General features: G+C 44.5%; 1 protein-coding gene across 4 annotated transcripts; it reads right to left on the reverse strand.

Annotated features, from left to right (window-relative positions):
* Positions 1-340: 340 nt before the first annotated feature.
* Positions 341-14335, reverse strand: CCNL1 (cyclin L1). Of its 4 annotated transcripts, XM_075031274.1 has the most exons (11): positions 13705-14316; positions 13411-13485; positions 13065-13174; positions 6652-6772; positions 6181-6245; positions 4741-4840; positions 4491-4595; positions 4080-4221; positions 2411-2522; positions 2154-2252; positions 341-1136 (listed from the first exon to the last, which is right to left on the reverse strand). In XM_075031274.1, the coding sequence occupies exons 1-11, from the start codon at positions 14014-14016 to the stop codon at positions 788-790; spliced, it is 1590 nt and encodes a 529-aa protein (XP_074887375.1). In that variant the 5' UTR covers positions 14017-14316; the 3' UTR covers positions 341-787. The 4 variants fall into 4 exon arrangements, 2 of the variants coding, with proteins under 2 accessions (XP_074887375.1, XP_074887376.1); XR_012650881.1 differs by lacking the exons at positions 341-1136; positions 2154-2252 and adding an exon at positions 3024-3119 and having other exon boundaries at positions 13705-14332; XM_075031275.1 differs by lacking the exons at positions 341-1136; positions 2154-2252; positions 2411-2522 and adding an exon at positions 3069-3268 and having other exon boundaries at positions 13705-14334.
* Positions 14336-25627: the final 11292 nt, after the last annotated feature.

Consider the following 25627-nt stretch of genomic DNA (forward strand, 5'->3'; position numbering starts at 1 on the left):
GTCTCCACCTGCCCAGGGGCAGCTGACAGCGAAGCTGGGACACCAGTAGCCCAGTCCTGGCTTGCAAAGCACAGCTCTTCCACAGCTTCCCCCACCAGCTGCCTGTCCCACTCCACTTCAGAGAAGTCCCTGCTCATTTATCCAACTGTTGCACGTATGTCAGCAGTGGACCTGGCTTCCCAGCTGCCTCCCCTAGGAAGGACACCAACTTCTAAAGCTTTCCGAGTCTTCATCTGCAATAGAAGCACATCGATATCCCAAATGTCCCATGCATGTGCAATGGTCAAAGTGACACAATTAAGAAAATTAAGTTTAGTTTCCATATATTTGACATCCGACAGGCAGTAAAAAAAAAGCTTTATATTTTATTTCTTGTAAAAATCTTTTAACACATGCAGACTAAAACCAGTGTAAGAAAGTATCCACCATCGTTTAAACAAATAACTATACTTAAATATAAGTGTCTGCAATTGACTTGTATAAAAATAAGGTACATTTTGCTTTTTTACAGAAATCCATTCTCCAGTTCTCATATCAATAAACAATACACAACTCTAATACATACAATTTAACCTGATCGTTGTTTTCCACCAATTTGATACTGCTAAGGTATTATGTGCAAAAGTTGGTAACAGTTTCTTTCCCAAAAGAAAAGTCTTCTATGTGTTTTAGAAAATTACATACTGGGTTTAAATTAATCAAATCCTAATCGGTTCCTTTGTTCTCAAAGAGTCCCATTTACTGTATTATATACAGGCTTAACTAGAATCTGGCGCAGATGCAAACCTCAGCGTCTGTGCCTGCTGTGTCCTGACCGGCCACTACCGTGGTGTTTGCCCTTGTGAGATCTCTCGAAGGAGCGGGATCTCTCGCGCCTGTCTCTGTGGTGTCCCCGCTCGTGCCTGTGCTTCTTGGCAGCATCAGAGTGATCCCTGGATTTGCTCTGGGAACGTGAACGAGACTTTTTCCTTTTATGACCGTGCCTATTTGCACTCTTCAGCTCTTCCCTACTATGCTTGGTCTTCAGGTGTGGCGAGCCGTGGTTGTGGTGTCGGCGAGGGCTGCCACTGTGGCTGCGGGACCTGCTTCTCGATCTCGAGCTGTACGTCCCAGACAGGCTCCGCCTATTATTGTAGCTTACAGAAAAGTGTTTAAAATTAAAACATGTCTTCAACACAGAAGAGAATAAAAAAAATAAATCATTGCTTAGGAACTTCCAAGTCACTGGAAGAAACCAGACTGCTTCTCCCACAGAGGTAACTGACGAATGATAGTGACTGTCCCAGAACATGCCTTTGAGTGGAGTTCCTTTGAAAACAAAAAGCCCAAACCAAACCCAGAATGCAGTGCCTTTCATAACTGTTCCACCTTGTCAGGAATCTTCCCCTCAATGCCGCATTGCAAATTGGTTATTGCCTTTTTCCCTTCAACAATTTGACAGTCAGCAATACTCAGGGCAACACTTCACTGAGATCCAAGTTGGCAGCTTCCAACTTAGATGTCAGCCTAAAGATTCTTGAAAAAAACAGTCAGCAGGTATCACTGCATCACCCTGCACAGTTCCCCCTTTTCCCCAGTCGCAGAAGAGAGGCAGAGCACTAAAGAGCCAGACAGTGCATCGTGCAGCACTGACAGAAGATACATTCTCCCATGCATTTGTAAGCAAGCTGCAAAACATGAAACTGGCTCCTATGACATTTCTCACTCCTTCAAAGTGGACTGAGTTCTGAGAGACCGCTCTCATTTATAATGGACACCTTGTGAAGATGATCAAACATGGTAAGACTACCTTACGCTCACTCCATCATAGACTCATCATGTACATCTACAGTTAGGATACTTTTAAGCTTCCATTTTATGGCAAAGCTTTTAGAACTTGAACTATTAACAGCACAGTTACCAACAGAACTGCTTCATGCCAAGAACCGAGAGCCTAAAGCCAGACCCAAGTCTCACACTTTTGCCGGCCAGCAATTAGAAGCTTGCGTTAAGCATCTAACAAGCTACTTGGGAGTGGTCCTACTTCTTAGAAGTGAAATGCCCTGCTGAAATATCCCAGAGAACTAAATATGACAAAAAAAGACAACCCCTACAAAAAACCCTGCCCCCTTCCCTGCAACCGCCCACCAACCAAACAAAAATCCACTACTTACTGCCGCCTAGGAGTGTGAGATCGAGACCTTGACTTTGTTCTTGACCTAGATCGACTAGCACTTCTGCTGCTTCTACTTCTCTTGCTTTCTTTTCTCATGCTTGGGGTGGGGGGGGGGGTGGGGAGAAAAAAAAAAGTTACACTTCTGAGGTACTTGTTTCATCCATGAAGTAGCTCAAAAGGTAGTTCACTGTACTTCAGTTGAACAAACAGTTTTTACAGAAGTCTTCTCTTCATCAGGAAGAGATTTTCACCTACCCATTATAAGGGCTCTTTGAAGCTTGCTGCCTCTCTTCTGGCTCTTTTTTAATGGTTTTGGTATTCAGAGATACTGGCGTCTTCTCTTCAGTTTTTACTTCTCTTGGGGAAGCTGAGAATTAGATTTAAATTCAAAATTAGGTATTTTATTCATAGACTTTGTAATAAACATACTGTATCCTTCATACATCTTTACCAGTATTTGCACAAAATGTAAATACGAACTCAATAGCTACTATTTCATTTCAACTTTCCTTTTATAGTAAACTCCTAGAAGAGAACACTGCAGTGAGATACTCATGGGGAGACGCATAGTTTAAAGCCAGCTGCCGGCAGGGGAGAGAATACTGTGACCTTCAAGCCAAGTAGGCAGACTCAGTTGAGCTTTTGTCCACCAGGGCCCAAGTGGTAAAAAATAAAAGCTGCCCTCAAGGTCCGCAAATACATAACTTAAATTGTTACCTTGACAGTTAATAGAAAGAATTAAGACTCAACAGCAAAATTACAGATTTCATTTTTGTATCAGTGGTACAAATATAATGCATAACAAAAAACTTAGTTTAGAATCAACCTGTCTCTACAGTCAGCTGATATAGCCCAGAGATGGACTCACCTTTTCACAGAAGGGCTACTATGCAAGAACGACGCATTTTTATCTGGCCTGCTGACAGTAAGGCAGAGGTGCTGCATTATGACCACACCTTCCTCACTCAATAGGGTTCAGAGGTTTAATGTGAAAATACAGAAAGGCAGAATTCTGTCAGAAGCTTTCCCTCAGTTTGTCAGCTAGTAAGAAGTCTTCCAAAACCCCACCAGAGGTCCTGCTTTCACTCAAACTCTTCTCACCTAGGCTCCCACCTCACAGAAATAAGAAAAAGCTTTCATTGTTTAGTGAGAAATTTACACTTGCCAGCTCAAAGACCGGTGGAAACTCAGATGAATTGTTCTTAAGGAGGAATAACTCCTACAAATATTGCTTTCTCAGAATTTGTTCTTCAGTTCCTGAGACGGCCATGTAACAAACAAGGGCCTGTGCCTTACCCACCACCACCAGACCAATGCTCATGGTAGCCTTTAAATTTCATTGGTAGGTTACAGATCAATACCAGCATTAAGAGGTAAAAGCACCAAGACAAAACTGTCTGTTCTTTGTATCATTAGAGTTCAGACAGATTTACTGACCGGTTCAAGATACTTAACAGTTGACAAGTACATTAAAAAAAAGAAAGCAGAGAAAGCAATTTCCAGAGATACCCGCTGCAAAAGGAACCACGAAGGCTATTGCTACACCCTCCCCAACAGATTAAATCCTGAGTCTCTCTTCACAACACAGTAAGATACAGCAAACTCCTGGGTCTAGACATTTTTCATAACGTAATTATCTTAAGGGTGCATATTACTAATAAATCACTCTCCCATCTGTGGAAGTATGGAGTAAAGCACCCTGTTTCCCTCTAATCTGCTATTTCAAGATATTGAAACTGTAAAATTTGTGTTTTGAAAAAAGAAAGATTTGTCTTGCTTCTCAGTTCTGTAAGAAAGCCTAAATTGTCTAACAGCTTAAGAAGAAAACCTACTTTTTTTTTTTAAAAAAAAACAGCTTGGGACACAGATTTAGAAGACTTATGGAATAGCTTTATGCAAGTTTCTGTTCAGAAAACCAACTTACATGGTTTGGATGCAGGAGAAAAGCCACCCAGTGTTGAGAGCGCTGGAGTTCCATCCGGATTTAAACCTTTTGCCTTCAGTTTAGCTTCCTGTAGTGCCATTTTCCTCTTTTCTACTTCTTTATCCAGGAATTCATAATTGGGCTGTTAAAGTAACAATGTGGTAAGAAGTTGAACTACTGCAATCCATATTTTCATCTCATTTTTGAAAAATACTTAATTATCTTTTAATCATCTGTCCAGTAACGTAACTAACTTCCATCATTTGTTCTCACATGCCCCTCAGAGGAGAAGCCATACAGCAGAGCCTTTCCAATTAGTAGATTTATATGCAGGCATTCCCAAACACACTTAGACAACCACAGGGCAGCTCAAGCTGCACTGAAAAGGAAGAACAAACATCTCAAAGTTACCTTCTTTCTGGTATAGAGCTTAAGAGTTGTTAAGCATATCTCCTGAATCTCCTCTTCTGTGGTGCCAAAGAGCAAGAACCAGTGAGGGCGGGTAGGTAGTGGAATCTGCAAAGAAAAACAAAACAAAACACTGAGAGCTTAGTAATAGATTACAGACCAGGCTTTTGTTTTAAATATTTCCATTAATTTTCTTGAAACCAAATTAGTAGCAATAAAAGGCAATGCTAACTAAAGACAGATGAATACTCACCTGCAGAGCTCTAGCAGCAAGATAAATGCAAGCACATGCTATAGTCTCTGGCTGAAAGCGAACAAACACATTTGTTCGAAGGCTGTCATTCATGTAATTCCTAAAAAAAAAAAATTTAGGAAAGGTTGGATCTCAGGTTTACATCATTTTATTTAGAGGATAACAATACTGGAGACTCAATTGACTTTATTATTTTTTCTGTTATTATATTAAACACTTGGTTTCTTTCAAATTATTGCATTTGATGTTTACATCTGTTACTTCTGTAACAAAGTTTGCACCATTGCCATTGTTTTGAAACCCCAATGCAAGTAATAGTATGTAATGGCTACTTCCTAGGTAGGTACGTTAAGTTATACCATGAAGTGTCCGTTGAGTTAACAATCTAACAAGTACTTTTCATCTGTGCAGCTGTCTGCTTTAAACACCAGTGTTCTTGTATTTAAAAATCAGTATGCTTAAAACTCAAATGCAAGCATGAAAGCATGGTATAGTTGTAACCTACCATTTTCCAGAGGCTAGATGCAACCTCTAAAGTTCATAAAACATTGCACTTAAATCCTATGTGTGCCTCGAGTCACATTAACTTCATCCAGAAATAGAAGCGTCCAATTTGCTCACTGAGTGTTGGAAAAAGACCTGCAAGTTAGTAATGGGTCTCCCACTTCACTAAGCTACTGTTCTTCCACCACAGTGGCACTGCCAAGCAATACATGCCAAGAGATACATTTAAACAGCAGAGACCTCCATCGATTTCTAAGTTACTGAGCTACAGGAAAGAAACGAACAGCAGTCAGTAAGTATTGACTCTACAGAAAACCATGCCCAATATGGCTTCTAAGTGAACATGCTGCATGCACTGTAATTGTCTTTTTGTTTTTAAACGCAAGTTTAGCCAAATGCTAAGTCAACTAAATAAATGTTGGCAGAACGTCTACCCCACGTGTCCTTTAAATACACTACAGTATACAGTAGTTAGGCAACAAATACATTTAGAAACATTTTTAACAGTTACTTCTAAAAGCAAATATACAAATCCTTTCGACACCCAGACAGAACTAGAAGATGCTGCCCGATGGATATGGACCACTTCAGTGAATCTCGGATGAGAGCTTGCACTGGGTTGGCTGGAGAGAAGGGCAGCCAAACAGGCCATCCCCAGGTCATGGGCTGAGGTGCAGAGGGCAGAGCTCTATGACTTACCATCATGGACTACCCTTTAATTAAAGAGTAGAAAAAAGAACAAAGTTAAATTGAGTTCTCCATTACTATATTGGAATCAAGCCATGAAAATAGTAAGCAGAAACAAGCACTATAATATTTTGGAAGTATATATTTTTATAGTAACTTACATCTCATTGCTTTGCATATGGATCGTCAGGCTTGTTATTTCTGCTACTATTTTCCTGGCTAGGAAAAGAATGGAAAATAACAACTTACCAGGCTGTCTGTACCAGGGTTTGATTACGTTCACATTCTAAGACTTGTAAATACATAACAATGATCTGAGGAATAAGGGGGAAAAAAAAAAACCAGACTCAGTTTTAACATATAAACCAACAGTAAGGAAGTAACTACGCATAATCAAACAGTATTCCAAAGCAATTGTGTCTCCTCTTTTTTTAAGCATACACTGTAAGCTCACATCATCCAGTCATGTTGAGACAGTTCTTTTATTACTTTTGTATGGTTTTCAAAACCAGTCACCTTTAACATTTCCCAAGGAAGCAACTTCTACCAAGCTCAGTATGACTATTTGCCCAAGCACTCTGGCAAAAGCATTCATGATAACTACTAAGAAATAAAGAGACGAAATCAGTCATTTTACACCCGTGTTTCTTGTCCTGCAGCTAACAATGATGCCATCAAGGTGAAATAATATTTACAATAATATTATCTTTGATAACTCACCTTATGTGGATGCTTGACATGAACACAAAATCCCAACTCCTTCAGTACCCTCCTTTCTGCTTTGATTACTTGATTTTTGGTGTTTATGTAGTTCTGATCAAGTATCAGGGGGCTTGGAGTCCTATAGTTTGCAAGAAATAAAATCAAAACTGTTTTGCATATCCAAAAATAGCAGCATCTCTGTTTTCCCTTCCAACCAACTAATGGCAACAGAAACCGGTTTTCAACTCCTGCAAGCAAGTTTAAGCATTAATCTTGTGCTGTCCAAGTTTAGATAAACTAGTTTAGTTTCTGCTTTTGACTAGCTACAGATTAGATGACTAAGATAAAAAAAGTCTTTTGCTACTGTGTATGCAAACTATGCTGGTCCAGCTGCTGGAACAGAAGTCCACTTTACAGTGAAGATCTCAAAGAACCTTTACACTTCATGACAGAGGTAGGGGAGGAGTGTGATACAACTACCTTTGCTAGGTAGGACTTCAAAGCAGAAGTAAGCTAGAAAGTCTTTTTTTACTGAAGTAGCAAGCTTGTGCTCTACAAATTTCAGTTTCCTATGCACTCTAAGATAAGATGATTCAGATCTTCAGAGAACAAGACAGCCCTGCTACTCTGATATACAAAAAGCCTAGTAAAGCAAAGAATTTAACCTCTGAAATGGCGACAGATCTGCCTGCAATTCTGAACACTGCACCCACTAATCAGTGGGTATCATGTCACTTCTGCTGTTTGCATTTGCAAAACAAGAGCTCATTTCACAAAGAAAGATTCCTAAGTCTACCACTATCAAGTCCTAATTACTTCCAAATCCAACACCTGAACTCCCCAAAGCATTTTTTTAAACTTTAAAGTAACTTGCTGTATGCTTCATGCACAAATGTCATACTCCTTTTCATATTCTTTTCTTTGTCCATGCTTAGACTTGACCTTTCAACATTCCACGTGGTGTTTTTTAATCCACTTCCTCAAGACAGACCAGCTTTTTCCCTGTTTGCAATACGCCTTACATATTCCACGTTTTCCAACACAGAAGAATGTTATTGCAACTAGTTACACTCTAATAAATCAGTCTGTTTACATGATAAACCTAGTACACCCCAAGCACTGGTGACAAATTTATCTTACGTTACCTTCAAAAGAAAAAAAAAAAAGTAATGCAAAGTGGATTCAAAATACAGGTTCTGTTTTATCAGACAAAATATTTCACTACTAACTTGTCTTTTTTTGGTTCCATGCAAGTTCCACAAGTGGATCGCACTTCTCTTTCCCCAATAGCTCACAGTAGAAAAACACTCCAAACACCTAGGTTCCCACCCCAGGAAGAAAGGGTCAATTTAATTACAAGGCTAGCTGAAGGGCTTCCCAACTTCAATAATCCAGAATTTATGCTAAGACTTCTGCAGTCACCTGGAAGGATGCTTATTACCATTAGTCAAAGGATACAACAAGCCATCCACTTCACTAATAAAAGCATCATGTTGTATCACCATGCACTTGAAGCGTGAGCTCTCCCTGGTCCCCCCAAGGGGCTGAGAAGCAGCTCCCAGGAGGCCTGAAATGAACTATTGCAGCTTCTTGGTGCCAGGCAGGACCTACAATTTAAGCCTTACTACTTCTGTCTCCTAAAAAAAAAAAATATGCAGTGTTTTCCATGTTAGACAAGAGTAACTTCACTAGTCAAGTGTTACTCTCACTCATCAGGGCAAATCTACAAAGACCGTGATTTTAAATATAACCTAGTCAAATATTGGGGTTTTTGTTTGTTTGAGGTTTTTTTTGTTGGTTTTTTTTTTTTCTTCCCATAAATTAACTGGAAAAGAAAAACTTTTAAAGCTCCTTTAAGGTAACTACTTCAGTAGAGAGGCTATGATTTTATCTGAACGCTCCAGAAGTACAAAGGCTATCTGAACACAATGCTCTGGAGTAGGAGACTGGAAGAACCAAGCTGAAGTTCTTCAAATCAGTGAAACTGATTTGACTTCCAACTGATTTCAACTAACTATACTGGGTTTTATAACAACATTTCCTCCAATATTGCTTTACTTAATTTTATCTAGAGATCACTGGCATTAACAGGATCTGCAAGGCATTATTCAGAGCAAGTTTAGGTGTCCAGGCTCAGCTTATCTTGTTAGCAGAACACTTCATCAGAGGTGACAAATCTTGGATGAAAGAGGGCAGCTATGACTTCCAGTCTAAAAAAAAAAAAATAATCAACAACGGGACAACATGACTCCATGGAATCATCCAATAACCTGCTGGAGGATTACTATCTTCCACATGTCTCTGCCTTCTCTGAAAGCTATGTAAGAAAGTCAGTATTATGAAAACACAACAAGGTAGCTCGAAGTGCAACAGTAAAGACTGTGGGCCTTACTGCAGGGCCATGGGACCAGCACAACAGTTCATACTTTGGTTGTACATGTTCAACAGCAAAGTGATAGGAAACTCAAAATTAGGACACTCGAAAGCGTGCTTTACTGTCGTCCCCCGTTACTCTCGTCACTTACGACACCCAAGTTCTAGAGATCTAAAAGCCATGAAAAACATCAGTTTATCCAGACAGTACTTCCAGAAATAGAAAGACAAATGCAGGCTTTTACCTACTTATGCAAAGAAAAAATCTGCAGAAGACTTTACTGCACCGTATTACTGGCAAAAGTCAGGTTCCCCAGTCTATTAAGATTTACCAATTTAGTACTTTTGCCATAAGCTCGCAAGTGTTGGTACGCATAATTATTTAGAAGTTGGAAACTTCAGAGATTTCCCTTTGCAAAACTTCTTAGCTTTCCTACTGAGAAAAGAAAAAAAGAGGAACTTTGCTACTGTATTTGCTGCACTTAGTCCTCAGTCCAAGCAGCAACCATTTTAGGTCCAAGTAACAAACCAGAGAAAAATAATTTATAAGCTTACATATAAAATATAAGCTTCAAGCCCTATATAGCCAAGTAGCATTACAAATTCTTACTTTGAATCTGTTCTTACAGATCAGCACTAGAGCTCCAGGCAAGACTTTAGACTTAAGAACAGGGAGCACACAGTGCCCATTCTGGTAAGTCAACTCAACATTTAGTTGCAAAACTTCATCAGGATTTAGTGATTGTGTAACAACCCAAAAGATTAACGCACACTGTAATGTGTTTGTAACAATAAATAAATTACAAATTCCTGTTTTTAAATCCCTGTGACAAGTGAAACCTAAGTTCTCGACACAGCTACAGCTTCATTTGATGTAATACTAAAATTTGCCATCTTTGGAGCGTCTAATACTTTGGAGGAAGAGTGCCCTGCCATGTAGTTTTGTTCATAATGCAAAAAGTACTTCTGACAAGTACAGCATAACATCAGCATCTCATTTCAAAGACCAGATCTCTCTCATGCCAGTCAGTAAGAGAGAAGAAACTGAGTTCTATGTTTGTCTCCAACATTGTAAATACAAGCACCGTAGATTTATGGAACAGTTTGAAGAACACTAAGTAGTGTGCATTATTAATACAGGCCACTTCCAACATGACTGCATGAACCTGTTTGCTGCAACATAAGTAAAGAACGGCTGACTGAGCATCTCAAACCAACATTTGTGAGATTACACAAGTCACATTTGGTTCCAGTCTCATAAGGACTTTCTGCAGCTTTCAGGCACATTTAAGAGAAATAAAATCAACTTCAAACTACATTCTACATGTTAAACAATAGTTGCACTTCGCTCAGAACACAGATGTTTCAGCACACAATTTTTTAAAAAGCAGTATTTTCATAATACGAGCTTTTCTCCATGCACACAAACATTTTTACATGCAGTACTACATGACATATGCTCGTGAAAGATCCAAAAGAAAATATGCTTGTCCAAAACACTTTTTAGCTTTTTCTTACTTCTCAGTATTAGAAATACCACCTAGCAGTAACTCAGGTCTTACAAAAAGACAATTCCAATGCAATTCCCAGTTCTGCAAACACGTACATATAAGGGACTGCTTACATAATAATTTATATAAATAGTGTTACAAATTCAAGACTTCCATATCCTTGTGAAGGCATGTTTTACTATGAATTCAAACTGCAATTATACAGAGCCAGAAAGTGGAACCGAGAACCCAAAACTGTTTAAGAAAGAAAGCAAGCCTACTCAAACTACTCAAACTTCATGTGTAGGTTAAGAGCTTCAGTTAACAGAAGTACTAGACTAGAGACGAAAAGAAAGTACAGCAGCCTAACTGACTTTCAGTTCTGGGTTGTGTGTGAGAAACTAACTACAGCCTAAGTGTTAGCTTCAGATAAAAAAAGATTAAGCTAGTATTCTAAAAACCTGGACAGCAAAGAAAAAAGCTTATAACAAGATACAGGAGTTCTTCCAAATGGTTCACCAGCGGCCAACCTGTTAGTCCCCCGATTCCAGTGACCTATTCTCAGAGCACTGGCTTCTCCTTGGGGATTTTCGATACTTCACTCACTGTTGCCATGACGACAGCTTCATCTTTATGTACCACTCCACATCACCCAGGCTTTGGTAAATGTAGCTGGTCGCTGTATAGTCGGTTGCAAGGGAAAAAAGAGTTGAAGTTAATAACGTGTACAGATTATGTAATTGTAATCTTGTAAAAAGTACAGAAAAACGTTTACATCCTGCTTGTTAAAAAAAAAAGGCAAGTCTGAATGTCAGACTTCAGCATTTTTAAGATTAATTTCATGCAGATTCACTCAGAATCTCAGAGCAACAATACCCATTTCTCCAGAAAATAATGGGTAGAAGTGCACGATTTCTCTCGACATGATGCATTTTAGACACCATGTAACATGCACAAGTGACATTCTGATTTGGAACAGGCTAGCTGGAAAGATTTAAGTTCACAGGTTAAGTTCAGTTTCTCTGATCCTTCGCACAGCACAAAGAAACAACTAATTTGTATCCTCATTGCAAAGAAAAGCATTGCATATGACTAATTAACCTTCACTGCCTGGATCAAGGCCAAAACACTACGAATCACTGAACCGGCTTCAATAATTCCAATAACCAGATTCCCTTGTCATAACTGTGGTAAGAAACAATACCACCAAATTCACATTCGGCACAACTTCATGAAACTCTGAGGGCCATCAGGGATACAACTTAAAAAAAAAAAAAAACCAACAAAAAAAACAAAGCTAAGTTCCGATGTGTAACACTGAACCATTCTTACCTAAAACTAACTACCATAACATGAGCACCAGGCAATAAAAGCCAAAGTTTTAGATTCAACAGAAGCATAACCAGGATAACGACACCAAGAAACAGCTGGTTTCCCTAAGAGATTTCTACTCTACTTCTCAGAAAAGGTTACACAACACTAAAGTTTAAATTCCTGCTGTAACCTGGTGATACAGAGAAATGAAAATGTGAATTTAAGAATCTAGCTGAAGACAAAATCCCTTTCTAACTATGGACTACCTTACACTTCAAGCAATCTGCTACTAAAGGTAAAGCTACTTCATCACAGCTGGTGTCTCCAATCTCACAGACTATAATACTGCTGCATGACAGATTTAAAGAAATTTTGCATTTAATAGCAACTTAGAAAACTCCTTCCCTTCAACCATTCCTTGTTCCTTCCGATACGTCAAGTTAATTTGCTTTACACATGAAAACATACATCACTTTACACACAAAAAAGCAGCATTAGGCACTCGCAACTGAGAACAGCTCTACAACTCAGCAGACAATTATCCGGATCTGCACACAGATCAGGTAAGCTTACACTCCAACTTCATTGACACAAGCACACGGTACCATGAAGAAACACAAGTCTCACTTTTTGCAATTAAAGATGCCTTCAGCTTCCAAGACTCAATTACACATTCCTTGTTGAAGCGGTGTCATTAAAGCTGCAAACACTGTAGGCCAAACCATACTTTTTTTCAGATACTTTCTAAAATTGCTTTTTCTAAAGGGTAATACTGTCATCACTGGGAAAAGTTCAGCTTTCATCTTTTGTTAACTGATACTTTATTAGCACCATAACCACATCTGGATGGCTACATACTAACAAAAGAAAAGCATTAAGACTACTGAACGTGGTTAAAAGTCTGGAAAATACACAGCAACATGCTAATTGGCTACTCACACCTAAGACTACCTTTCAAGAACTACAAGACATCAAAAATCAATTAGCAATAGTCCTAAAACTACAACCATGGACCTACAACTAGAACCAATGCTCGTGACTTGTAGCTATATAAGTAACGAAAACGGGTCTACCAAGCAAACAGAAGTAACAGTAGAAGTTAGCATTGAACTGTACTGCCTACACAGCAGCCAAAGAGCACTCCCTTCTCAATTTTAGGTCGTTGAACTTAGCCTGGAAAAGTACTGTGAATTGAAAACTGCAGTATACATTAGAGACAACATGTGCTTATGTTCATAACGAAGCTTATCTTACCTTTTTGCTCTTAACTGACGCAAATGATGGAACACGTTGATCACGTCCCTTATACGACGAGGTGCCTCTTCGATTTTGGATGCGAGATTGATGCAGGCCATAGCAACAATCTGAAAGGAAGCCCCGTTTCCATCAGAAAATGGTTTTTAATCCCACCAAGACTACAGTTACATAACTAAAAAGAAAAAAAACCCCAACAACCACGGCCTAAAGGCTCGAAGAGAGCAGCCCGTTTGGCTTGCGTCTGGCCAAATTCACCGGTCACCCAGAACAGCGCCTAGCGCTCTCCTCCCTCTCTAACCGCCCCCCCCCCCGCCACTTCCCCGCCAGGCCGTGCCGCGCTCACCTCGAAGCTGTGCTTGACGAACGACTTCGAATAGAAGAACCGATGAAACAGCACCTGCCCCGTCGCCATCGCCACCTATGAACGCAAAGGGAGGAGGAGGAAGAAGGAGCGGGAGTCAGTCACCGGGCCCAGCCGCCGCCGCCATTTTGTGTCAGGCACCAGCTGGCGCCGCCGCCCCCCCCCCCCCCGCGGCCGCCTCACACGCCCTTCCCGCCGCGCCACAATGGCGGCCGCCCTCCCTCCCTCCCTCCTTCCTCCCCTCCGCCCCGGGAAGGCGCCGGGGCCCGCACCCACCTGCGGCAGTCGGAGGAGGATGCCGGCCGCCTGGATGAGCTCGCAGCCCAGGATGCGCAGGTCGGTCTCGCACTGCAGGTCCAGGCCGTCCTGCATGGAGGGAGTAGGCGAGAGGCGCTCCTCGGGGATGAGCGAGTGGTCGATGGTGAGCGATACCTCCGAGTACAGCCGGTCACCGATAAGGATACCCGGGGCGGCGGGAGCCGGCGGGGCGGCGGCGGTAGCGGAGGAGGAGGAGGAGACGGAGGCGGCGGCGGCGGCAGCAACGGCGGCGGTGGCGGGGGGGGCCGGGTGTGTGGCGGAGGAAGCCATGATGGCGGAGCTCGTCCTCACCCGCAGCCGGCCACGCACAGACTAGCGCGGCCCGGCGCCGTGACGCAGCACACAGCGGCGCCTGCGCGCGCGGCACGCCGGGAAAAAAAAGTCCGCCCGGCCCCGCCCCGCCCCGGTCGCCCACGATCGCCGCTGCCCCGGCGGAACCCGGCAACCGGCAACGGGAACCGGCAACGGGAACCGGCAACGGGAACCGGCAACGGGAACCGGCAACGGGAACCGGCCGGCGCTGCCCCGCTCCGTTACAAGGCGAACGACGCGGCGGCCGAACCCGCTCCCGTCCACATCGCTGGGGACCTTCGTTGGGAGTTGCCGCCGGGGAGGGGAAGCTCGCCCGGTCGTCGGTGAAACGTCCCGGGGGCGAAGATCCCCTTTGGCAAGCGAGGGAGGAAAGGAGGACACGCGTGGGGGCCCTGTTGCCTCCCGTGGGGAGGGGGGCGGCTGGCACGATTCACTTTTTTTTTAATAGCGTTTTCCACTGCAAAAGGTTTTAAACAGTGAAAAATAACTCCAGAGCAGCAGAGGAAAAAGAAATAGCGCTGGTTAAACTGTGTTTTAAAAAACGTATACGTTAACTGGTTCCGAGCTGTGTCATGCAGGAAAAAAAAATCCATAAAATTGGGTAAGAAAATAAACAGGATGGCCGTGGTGCAACACTGACAGAAGGGGGGCTGTGTATTTCCCGACAGGAAGCATACTCTAGCAGAAAGTTCATTTCTTAAGAAAGGAAAAAAAAAAAGAGAAGCTTAAAGCAGCTACTGCGGTTTAAGCCATTGCATGTAAACGCACAGCGTTAAGTGCTGGGGAAACAGTCCCGCACGGAACAGCCACCCACCGCCCCTCCGTCGCCCCCCGTTTGTCCCGCGTTCCTAGGCCCCACAGAACCAATTCTGGAGGCTTTTCCCTCATTTTGCTGCTCACTGCGTAACCAGCCCGTTGTAACACACAGGATTAGGGGCTGCTTGGGCCATGACCTATGCTCACCATTCCCGAGTTTTATTTGCTAGAAATTCGTTATTTTTACAAGCTACCACTTCTCACATTGCTTTTCACGTAAGGCTGCACGGTTGCTCGGCCGATTTCTGATGACATATGTTTATTTCCAGCAAGAGCGTGTTTGGGAGCTGGAAACAGTCCTTTTTTAGTAAGCTAGGACACTGTTACCGTAGTAAGTGTTTTCACTGCAACCTCAGGCGCTGCCTGAAAGAGTATTCTGACAAGACACGGGTATTTTGGTTACAATCCTGCAAACTGCACAAATACGGCACGTTTGCAAGAAAAGCGATCACCGCCTTGCTCGGGCTCGGCCGTCCTCGCTCTCGGGCACCGGCTGTCCCCGTTCCTGAGGGAACGAGCGGCTGGAATCGGTCCCTCTGCGGGACCCGACACTCGGGAGCGACAGCCCGAAGGTGCCCTAACCGCCCCGCCCTCGCTGAGGAGAACGGCGAGGCGGCCCCGGTGTTCGGTCAAGGCGGTGCCTACCCTGCGACGGCCGTTCGCTCTCCGACCCCGAGGCGGCCGCCGTCACCTCAGCGCAGACCCGGGGAAGAGGAGACAAGGTCCACGCACGCCCGAACATGGCGCAGACCCCACAGCGACCGGCTGTCGCAATCCACGGCGGGACGCGGCGAGCGGGAAATTCCCGCCGCTTGACATCACTTCTCGGAACCGCCGCACCACGGCCCGCTACCGATATCCCTCCGCGGCCGTGCGCCCTGGCCGGGACTAACTCCCCGTTACTGCACGCGAAATGAACGGCAAATCCCGCCCCGGCCGACAGCTTCGGAATCTGATTGGCTCGCTCGGCCTGAGTGGCAGAGCGCTCCCTCCGTCCCCGTCCGCCATGTTGTGTGGGCGAGCTGGGTGCCGTCTCCTCAGCCCGGCCGCGTCCTCGGGTGTCCCCTCAGCCGCGGGTGTGGCTCCGTGGGCCGGCGAAGCCGGCCGGTATCGCCCCGGCGGGCAAGGAGGGAGCTGGGGGGAGCGGATCCTGTGGAGATCCGGAGCCGCTGCCTGCAGCCCGGCGCTGTCGCCGCCTCCACAGGGCCCCTGTCCGGAGAAGGAGATAAGGCTGGGCCGGCCGGCGCAGGCCTTGTCTGGAGCAGGGACCAACTCTCCTCAGGGGTCCCTCTGAGCTCTCCTGCTCTGCCTGGGCACCGTCCACTGGTTTCAACTCATGCTCTCACAGCCTAGAAGGGCCCAGTCCTCGCAGCAATGCGTTGTAACCCGTTTCTCGTCAGCCAGCGTGCCTGATAGTTGACGGGCCTGATCCATAATCCAGGAGCAATTTACCAAACAGCAAATCAAGAAAAGAGACTGACTGTGCTGCCGCGGGGGCTGTCTTAAAGAGGAAAGCCCAGGGCCTACAGGATCTGCTAGAGGGGATGTGCTCGCCATCAGCTAGTCGCGATAATGTCATGCATGCGCATAGGACACCTGTCAGTCAGATGGGCTCGTCAGTGCAGTTTTGACCTTGTGGGACAGGCCGAGAGCTCTGCAGGGAGGGTAAGGTTGCAGTGCTGCAGAGGGCACGGGAAGGATTTATTATTTTTTTCTGGTGGTTGTCGAGGATGAGCAAACCTGGTCAGAGCAGAGGGCTCGCAGGACGTGAGGTTGCCTAACCCCCATGGAACCAGGCCAGGTTGCAGTATAATAATTAATTGTGCAAAGGGTCAGGGTAGTTCACTGCTGCTAAGGTTTGTTGTGCTAAGAGAGCCTAAGATAAAAGCATTTGTAGAGAGATACAAATCCAAGATTTTTAATCAGGGGCAAGAAAAATCAGCGCAGAAGCCTACTCTGCCAGGCTTTCACAGGAATGGCTTTGCTGAAGGGGGCTGCGGAGCATGTGGCCTGGTCTGCTCTTCCTCAGCACAGCCAGCACAGGGTGTGGAGTAGCTGGGTGCAGCACCTTATTTTGTGTCATGGTTACAGTGATTAGTCAAACTTTCCTAGTTTTACAAGCAAGTCTTTTAGAACGATGACCGAGTCCGCAGTATGCAATATTTGCTTTTTAAGCCTTCCTTTCCATTTATAGTTTGAGGTTTGAGAGCCAGTCTGTAACTATCACTGAAATAGTGCTTTTTGGAGAAATAGAGCATTTAATAGGGAGGTGCTGTACTTGCAGGTTCATGACTCAGCAGGGATCCTAGTTAGCTGGAGTGTGCTCACCCTATTTTCCTGGTCCTTTCACAAGCCCCCTCCCTTTAGCCATGTACTGTACAGTCACTGAGATTTTAAAAACAATTTTACATAAATTAAAAAAATACCACCACCGAGCCGGAACATCAGCGGCCTTTTAGAAACCTGCAGTGGTCTTCTGTGTTGCATTAACACAGCCAAGAAAAGTCCGGTGAACCCATGACGCTAGCGCTAAGCATCCCTGCAGTGACAAAAGCAATTTACAGTCCATTGAATGTACTGAAGATTAAAGAAATAGTAATAGAAAGGGGAGCTGGGAAAAAATTGCCATGGTTGGCTCAGTTCTCTAACCCTCAAATTATTGTGAAGGTGAAAATACCAGGTTCCATGGTATTTGCAAAAGGCAAACAGCTCTTTCCATTTTCGTAGCAGTTAGCAATGTGTGCCAAACAGGCTGAAAAGAAGGAAAAACAGGAGTCATGCAGGCAGCAGGTGTCACTCATTGCAGTGGAATTTGCCCACCTTTTTTTTTTTTCCAGGCACACGCCCATCATATATTGGTTTTAATTTGCTCTGGTTTTCCAGGTTACACCTTAATGTTTTAAAAACCTGAAGAGAAGTGTATTTTGCTTTCCTTAGGTGGCTCAACCTGCCCGTACCTTTCTTACCAATTCTTGATGTTTTTCATGTATATATTTTTGAATTCAAAGTTGAGCAATGCGTTGTCCCCTCAGCTGTTATGCAATTGGAAGTCTTAGCTATGCCAGAAAGTTTTGCTGTAGCATGTTTAAAAATAAAGAGCGCAAACAGCCTACAGTAGCTGGTGAGCTGGTACGTGATGTCTCCAAACTGGTAAACATGGAGTTACATTAATGTTTTATTTTGCAACACAGTTGATGGGAGGTGGTGCCCAGGAGTGGTCCCCTTGCTGTAGAAGTGTACCCAGATGCACACAGTACAATTTAAGCCTGTTAACGAAGCAGCTTAATAAGTTCATGCTTTGTTGCCAGGACACAGTACACTGCTGGAAAACAATGGCAATCAATAATTGCTGGTTGAGTCATGAATGTGAGTGCATTAACGAGCCGAATTCTTTTGTGCCCTTTGGCCTGGAACTGTATAGTTCATGGAAGCTCGCTCTTTAAATTGATTGTATGGAGATAGCTACTGGCATTAAAATGGATACTAAAATACATGTGTTTGGTGTCATATGTTCACACATAACAGCCTACAATCACCTGCAGCATTTGCAACGTTGGTGTCCGCATAGATTTGGCATCAAGGCCACGTTGCCTCCAGCCTTTCGTAATCGTTCTTCCTCACCTTCCACAGCACCTGCAGCTGCGAAAGCTCACACGGCGATCAGCGCACCGTCGGAGCACCAGCCCCACTGGGGCTGCCCCTCTGGGAGGGAGCCATTCCCCAGCGCGCCCGAGCAAGCGAATGCACTTGGGACTGGGATAGAGCAGCGTATCACGTCTTCCCAATCTGCGGTGTCTGTCCTGCATCCGTACCTTTGTGCGTTTCTGCATCATCCGGCAATGCTGTTTCGTTCTCCCAGGCTTCCGATTGCAGTTGCAGACTCCAAAGCTGAGCGATAATCTGCATTGGCAGAGGATGGCTGAGCTAAAAAGAAAGTAGCACCAGCTTCCAAGCGAGCCTCGTGGGAAGGGAGTTTTAGGATACCCTAAAACCTCTCTCCTAGTAGGTAATTAGACCACCTCAGTGCCTAATATCCCCTGAGGATTTTACAGGTTTGTCAGCAAATGTTTCACAAAAGATAATACAAGAACAGATTCTTAGCAAAGAACTGCAAATTGCAATGTGCAATTACCTTAACAGAGTAGAAAGGATTTGTTTGGAAAAATAAGAATCTGTGATGACAGAAGAATCTAATTTCCTTAAACAATGATAGATGGCAGTATGTAAGAAAACAATGTGATAGGGAGTTAGGCAGTAAATTATTTTGACATGAGCTGATATCTGAAAGTTTCTGCTGTCATATCAAATAGACTAGACTAAGAGAACAGAGACTATTGTTAGATCAATTTACTCATTGAATTCAACTAATTTTTTACTTTGGAGATTTTAGAAAGTTGATTTTTTTTATCAAATCATTTAGGAGATTGACTTCAATTCTTCATGTTGAATCTGATAAATTAACCAAGAATCTAGCATTATCTGCCATCTCAGTGATAAGAATATGTGTTATCAGCTCTAATTGGACTTCTTACTGCAAGTATACTTCCAGTATGGGTCAAATACTGGGTTTGCGTTGATAGCAGAGTTTGGCACCAAAAGTCCTGGCAGTGAAATTTACTCAGGCTGGAGAAACAGTGTTTCACTCTGTCAAATTATGACTTGAAGAGGAATTAGGTACTTCTATAAAAGATTTATAGAGACTCCAATTTTGAACTCTCAGTTAACAGCCTAGAAGAACAACTAAGATTATTTGAAATCATTCCCAGAGGGCGATTTCTCTAAACTCTTACTCACTGGTTTTGAAAGAGAAAAGAGGAATTCAGTAGCGTAAGTTACATCCTGCAATTTTTACCATGAATAACTTGGTGTGAAACCAGAAGTGTAATTATGAATACAGCCTTTTATATGAGTGTTTCTCTGTTTTGCGTTAACTGATTCTTTACCTTCCACTCCCTAAATCTCTCCCTCTGTTGGTTTCAGTGGCATTCCTCCTGGCATTACTCATTTCTTGCTTACTCCAGTGAAGCTACTGCTGTTGACTGGTCTTTTATCAAGAAAAGATTGAAACATTGTTCCCATGTGAAAACACCCCCCCCCCCTTTTTTTTTTTCCAAGGATGCTGTCATCTAAAATGTAAAAATATGCTGCTGAACTGGAATAATTGTGTTCCTCAAACATTGTACTCAAGATACAATATTTGTTGCCTTTTGTTTTCTCAGTAAAGCTGTGTTTCTGTAGAAGTGTTTTATAGATTTTTCAGAAGACTCTAGTGCAGGCTCTGCAGAATTTGGATGCTAATTGAAGCCTGCGTGTCTCTTGTTTTTTGAGTTTATGGATTCAGGGCTTCAGGTTTCCCATCACAATACACACCAATTGCTTAGCCTTCTGTCAGAGTAGTATAAGGCATTTGGAAAATAAGCAAATAAAGAATGCTCACTGTGTATTAAAATCGGTAAGCTTTTCCTACAGACTCATGTTCACCAGCTCAAACAGTAGTTTGATGCATTTGCAAATTGAACATCATGCTTAAAGTAATTTTAGTTCAGACCTGTTTTGCAGCATATTTAAAACTCAAACCTGTTTTTCTCATGGAGACACATTGGTATTCAAGAAAAAGCGTATGGAATTTGATTTATCAGACCTTATCGTGGTCAGACAGTGATATGGCAGCAAAGTCATATTCAGATGCAGATCAGCGAGAGCCCATTTCATCTGCACACAACTTATGTGCCTTAACTAAACTGGTTTGAGAAATAGAAAATGATAAATGTGTCCAGCTACAGCCGACACTTGAGGTTAACGCGCCGGCCTTTGAACTGCGGTAGGCAGCTTCTGAGAGAGGGCAGCCCTGGCAGCAGCAGTACCATCACCAAAAGGACAGGCCAGTCCTTCCTCCTCTGGGTCAAGGTTGCTGTTTCCATAAGCAGGAGGCAGATCCTGGGCTTCTGTGGGTCATGTGTGTCTACGGCATGGACCTCACGTGGTTGTGAGCAGCTGGAATCGTGTAAAATCCAGGCAGGCAGATCTGAGAGGGTGTAACGATTGCTTTGCACTGGTGTAGATAATGACCCAAAATGTGCAACAGTGATGAGATGATGTCTCTGCTGGCAAGGGGTGCTGAGAAGCAGGCAGTTTCTCCTGTATCTCAGGTCTGGCTTCGCACTATTAGGTAATACCCCAGAACATGGAATGGTTTTACATGAAAAAACAGGCTATTTCGTGTCCCTGAGGTGTGCTGCAGCTTACAGTCAGCTGCTCCAGGCGGAGCTGGCACCAAAGGAGCAGGCAGTGAGCTCTCCTCTCCCCATCCCTCGAGGCAACCCATCCCTGGAGGGTCAGCAATGCCGCTGGCCAGCTTTGGGAATGGGGGGAAATGCACAACCAGGCTTGATGTTAGCCCCACCGGCTGGTCACCATGCACTTTAAAGAAGTGATAAGCTCTGCATGCGTGCCTACACGAACATCTGCTTCAGATCTGTCCCGGGGAAGTTACCATGGGTCTGACAGTATTTCCACCTGGAGGTAAGAAAACTGCGAAAATAGCAAATGGGAGAGCGTGACATCGAGCACAGGACAGATCCTCCAAACTCTCAGCACAGCCCCTTGCGTCAGTGAGAGGCTCTTGCACCCTGCATCATCGCGACAGTGAAAGACCTGAACTGGGAACGTGCTTGAGTTTGTCCTTCGCGTGCTGTCCTCCGGTGCTGACTCTCCTTGTGTGCAGATGTGGTTCTCGCAAATATATCACAGCTGAGCAGGCTGGTAGCTGTAGGCGTGTGAACAAGGAGGTGTAGGCTCAAGGTGTTAACCTGGAATAAGTCACAGCAGAGCCGCTAGCCCAAAGTGCGAACAGAAGCAAGCACCGGCAGGATGGAAAAGAACAGGCTGTGTCCTGAAGGGCATGCATCAGAGACAGATTTAGCTCTGGTTCATGCAGGAGGATATTTGTCACTATGAGGAGAGGCCTAAATTATTTTTAGGGGCTGTATCATGAGTCTGCAGCTTTGAAGGACAGAAAAAGAAAGATGAAGCTGGCTTGTTTGGTGAGGGCTTACCCTGCTCTCGTGGAGCAGGGCGATGCACGTGCAGCCCTGGGAAGCCGGGGAGTGCATGTTGGTACGTACAAGCCACCATGTGCTGCTGCTGCAAGTGCAATGTCTGGTTTTATTTCCAGTAGCTGTGACACTTGCAGTCTGCAAACCCCAGCATCACACATGCTGTCCTCATCCTGCGCCATGCAAGCAGCAGTCTAACTAGCAGACTGAGCCCAAGCGAGCACTGCCTAGCAAAATCTGTTTAAGATTGAATGACTTTACCCGGGAACCGCCTAACAGAGACATGCTGTATAGGCTCAGGTGGCTTCTGCCCATCCAGCTTGCGTTAGCAGCCCTGGTCCAGCCACAGCAAGATGCTTCAGTCCGACAGCCACCTCGCTCTGCAGCAGGAGGTAAAGGTGACTTTCCCACCCTGACTGCAGCATTGCCGTCAGCCCGGCCGGGCTCCTCAGGCATGGTCAGGTTGTGGAACGTGTTTGCGAGCCCCAGAGAAGCTCCGTGCTACGGCAGCGAGTGCGCCGAGGCCGCAGGACCACATCCTGCTGTGGGGGACGGGGCTGGGGGGGCAACCATTGCCTGAAACATTATCTGATAGACTGCAGGAGCAGCTGCACAGCGTAGAAAACATCGAGCTGCAATCAGCCAGCAGTTTCACCAGGTGTTTCCCCTACAGACAAAGATACAGTCAGTACAGAAATGCTTAAATCTCATGTAAATATCAAGCAAATCTTTCACTGCTCCATCCATTTGCATATTTGTAATTACTGAACTGTGGATCAGCACAAAATGAGTGTAAGGCAAGGTTAACGACAGCAGCGCTGTCTGCACGCCTGGCCTCGGGTCACGCAGGAGTTACCAGAAAGGGCTCTCGGGCTGTTCAGAACTTCTCCGAAAGGGCTACGAGGGTTACCCGAGGGGCTGCACACCCTCTCCTGCTCTGTGGCTGGTTTTTTTGCAGCAAGAACTTCCACTGCTCTGTTACCCTGAAGAGGAGCCCTTTGTCCATGTATTATAAAAAGCTGCTTTTAATATTGAACAAGTTGTTATTACCACTAGCATCCAAGTATGAAAATAGCAGTTGGCGAACAGAGGAGAGCACAGAGCAGAGAGGTGGTAGCACTGGGGGAGAGTTAAATGTGTCAGCTGGCTGCCTTCTTTCACTGTAGGAATTGCTGTAACAGCCTGCGAGCTGTTCAAGCATTTCTTCATGGTTTCGCAAGCTTTTTCTGCCTTTAAAGCTTTTTCAAGTGTCTTGTTAACCTCAAGAGCTCTTTTATTCTATTTTTAATTTCCCAGAGAATGATTCAAAGCAGAAAGACCAGGTCCATCAGGTCCTTGCCTCTTCATCTCTGCTGCTCTGTCAGGGACATTATTTCTCCTGCAGCATCTAAGTGAAATCTCTACTGAGCTCTGAGTCAGTGGCAAGTTTCCCAATGATTGCAGTAAAGCATGAAATTCTGTCCTTATGGGCATAGTGGGGCAGCTTAGAAAAATAGCACAACCTCTTAGAGTTTATATATCACATTGCCAAAAGTAACTCACTGGATAAAGTGGAAACTTATTAGAAAGACACCTTTAGGACTCCTGGCAGAAGGAGATGATGCTAAATATGCTGCTGGTCATTGGAGCTTGTGATCTGAGCTATGTGAAAGCTCATATTGTAGCTCACGATCCAAGAATGTGAAAGATTTTAGTAATGTATCTTGCTAGTGGTTATTGGACAAGCTTCACTATACTCTGTGAGGTCAATTATAAGCAGAAATTTAATTCCTCTAGCTATTTACCAGTGGTGAATTTGGGGTGGCTTTGTTTATATAAGATAACTGTATCCGTGGGCTTTTGTAAGTGGTTGTTTGCCATCTAGTGGGTTAATGGGATTTTGCAGAAAAGCGTTAGGACAGTTATTTTTGTGCCATCCCAGGTCAAGCACAGCAGGACAGACGGAGAAGGAATGCCGAGATATCAAGAGCCTCACTAACAAAGGGAGAGGAAATTAAATTGATAATATATGAGCAAGATTTTCCTTACTGATATAACCAACAGCAATATTAAATACATGCAGATATTGCCACTGATAGACTACAAGTCATTTGCAAATAAAAGAAACTGGTAATTTGAAATAATTAATTATAGCTGTCATCAATAAGCTCTCTGTCCCCATAGCACTGAGAGAAAACTGGCATATAAATGTATGCAGGGTGTACATTGCCAGGGTGTACTGGGATGTAAGTGTAGACTGGGATACCAACATCCCAGAATATTTTCAGTGCCAGTTAATTAGAAAGAAGGGGAGACTTGAAAATTCATGTTAGCAGGTCATTTATGAGTGTAGGTGGACACATCTTGTTCAATGATTGACATAAATAGGGATTTCTACCATTATAAGCAAAGTTCCCCCATACCGTACAGTGCCATATATTAGAGCAAGGCTTTTGTTTAATAAAATTCTCCTTTTACTCAAGATAATTGAATAATTCTGTCACTTATTTTTGGAGCAGATCACAGCCTGAACTAGGAGATTCTTAAATATGCTCTAAGCATTGTCTAGTTTCTGGAAAGACTGACAATATCATTTGCTAGTATTTCCCCAAGTTAATAAAAAAACCAGGTTTTGGCAAGCGTATGTAATAATAATACATGGGTATCAAATACAGGTGAGTAAACCCCTTCCTACCTTTTTTTTGTGTTGTTGTTTTAAGTACAGGCGTGTTCTGATGCAGCAGCAGATATTCTGCAGGTGTTGCAAGGATTGCTGGGCAGGAGAGCCCGGGGAGGCCTCAGTGCCAGCCTGGAACCGACACGCTCCCAGGGGACTGCAGCCCAGCGCCGGTCCCTGAAGCACCCGTACCGAGTGTGGGAAGGGGGTGGTCGGGCACCACCAGCCGGGATGCAGCACCCTGCAGCTTGCCAGCAAAAAGCCCTGGGCATACAGGCAAGTCCCAGGCCCCCTTCTTCTTTGTGACTCATTCACAGCTGCTAACAATCATCCTCCCAGCCCGGACCCCTCTGAGCACCCCGCGCGTCCTTTCTTCCCCCACAGCGCTCGCTCGCCAGCACTCACGCACCCCGAGGAGGTTTGGGTGCCCCTCTGGGACCCACCGCTAGAGAAGGTGAGCGGGACAGGCTCCGTTTTCATCTTTGTTCCTCTCGGATGGAGCTGCACCAGAGACAGAACTCTGGGTGCCCAGTGTCACGGTAGGGAGAGTTCAGCCCACCGGACTGCCTAGAGTGGGTCTGAAGTACCCCCCGCTCAGCAGGTGTACTGAGAACATCAGTTCTCAGCGCCCCCTCCCCATTACAAGCTTTACGTGCTCGCTAAGGCGGACACACGCGGCATCACCAGGCCAGAAAGGCTAGAGGAGGGTGGGGGAGTGGAGAGGACCCTGCACTTGCTCCTAAGCACATCTCGTACCTTCGCCAAAGACCGCCTCAGAAGCAGCTCGACATTGAGTGCTACAGCAGGAAAAGTTAACATTCCCCATTCCTTCCCCAAGGGATTCACCTTTCCACTTGCACCAAACTGGGCACATGCAAAGAGGTTTGGCCTGAACCTATAACGAGGGTAAGGCAGAAAAGCAGCAGCCTGGCTCTCTGCCCCTGTGTAGGAGGCCCACTGGCAGCATCCCTCTGTGTTCAGAGGGATAAATACACTGCCTTGAAATATCAGGCTATTTTCTTATGCAGCCCTTGTGTCCACA

Source organism: Buteo buteo, chromosome 7, assembly GCF_964188355.1.
Source record: "Buteo buteo chromosome 7, bButBut1.hap1.1, whole genome shotgun sequence".
In the NCBI taxonomy this organism is placed as follows: domain Eukaryota; kingdom Metazoa; phylum Chordata; class Aves; order Accipitriformes; family Accipitridae; genus Buteo; species Buteo buteo.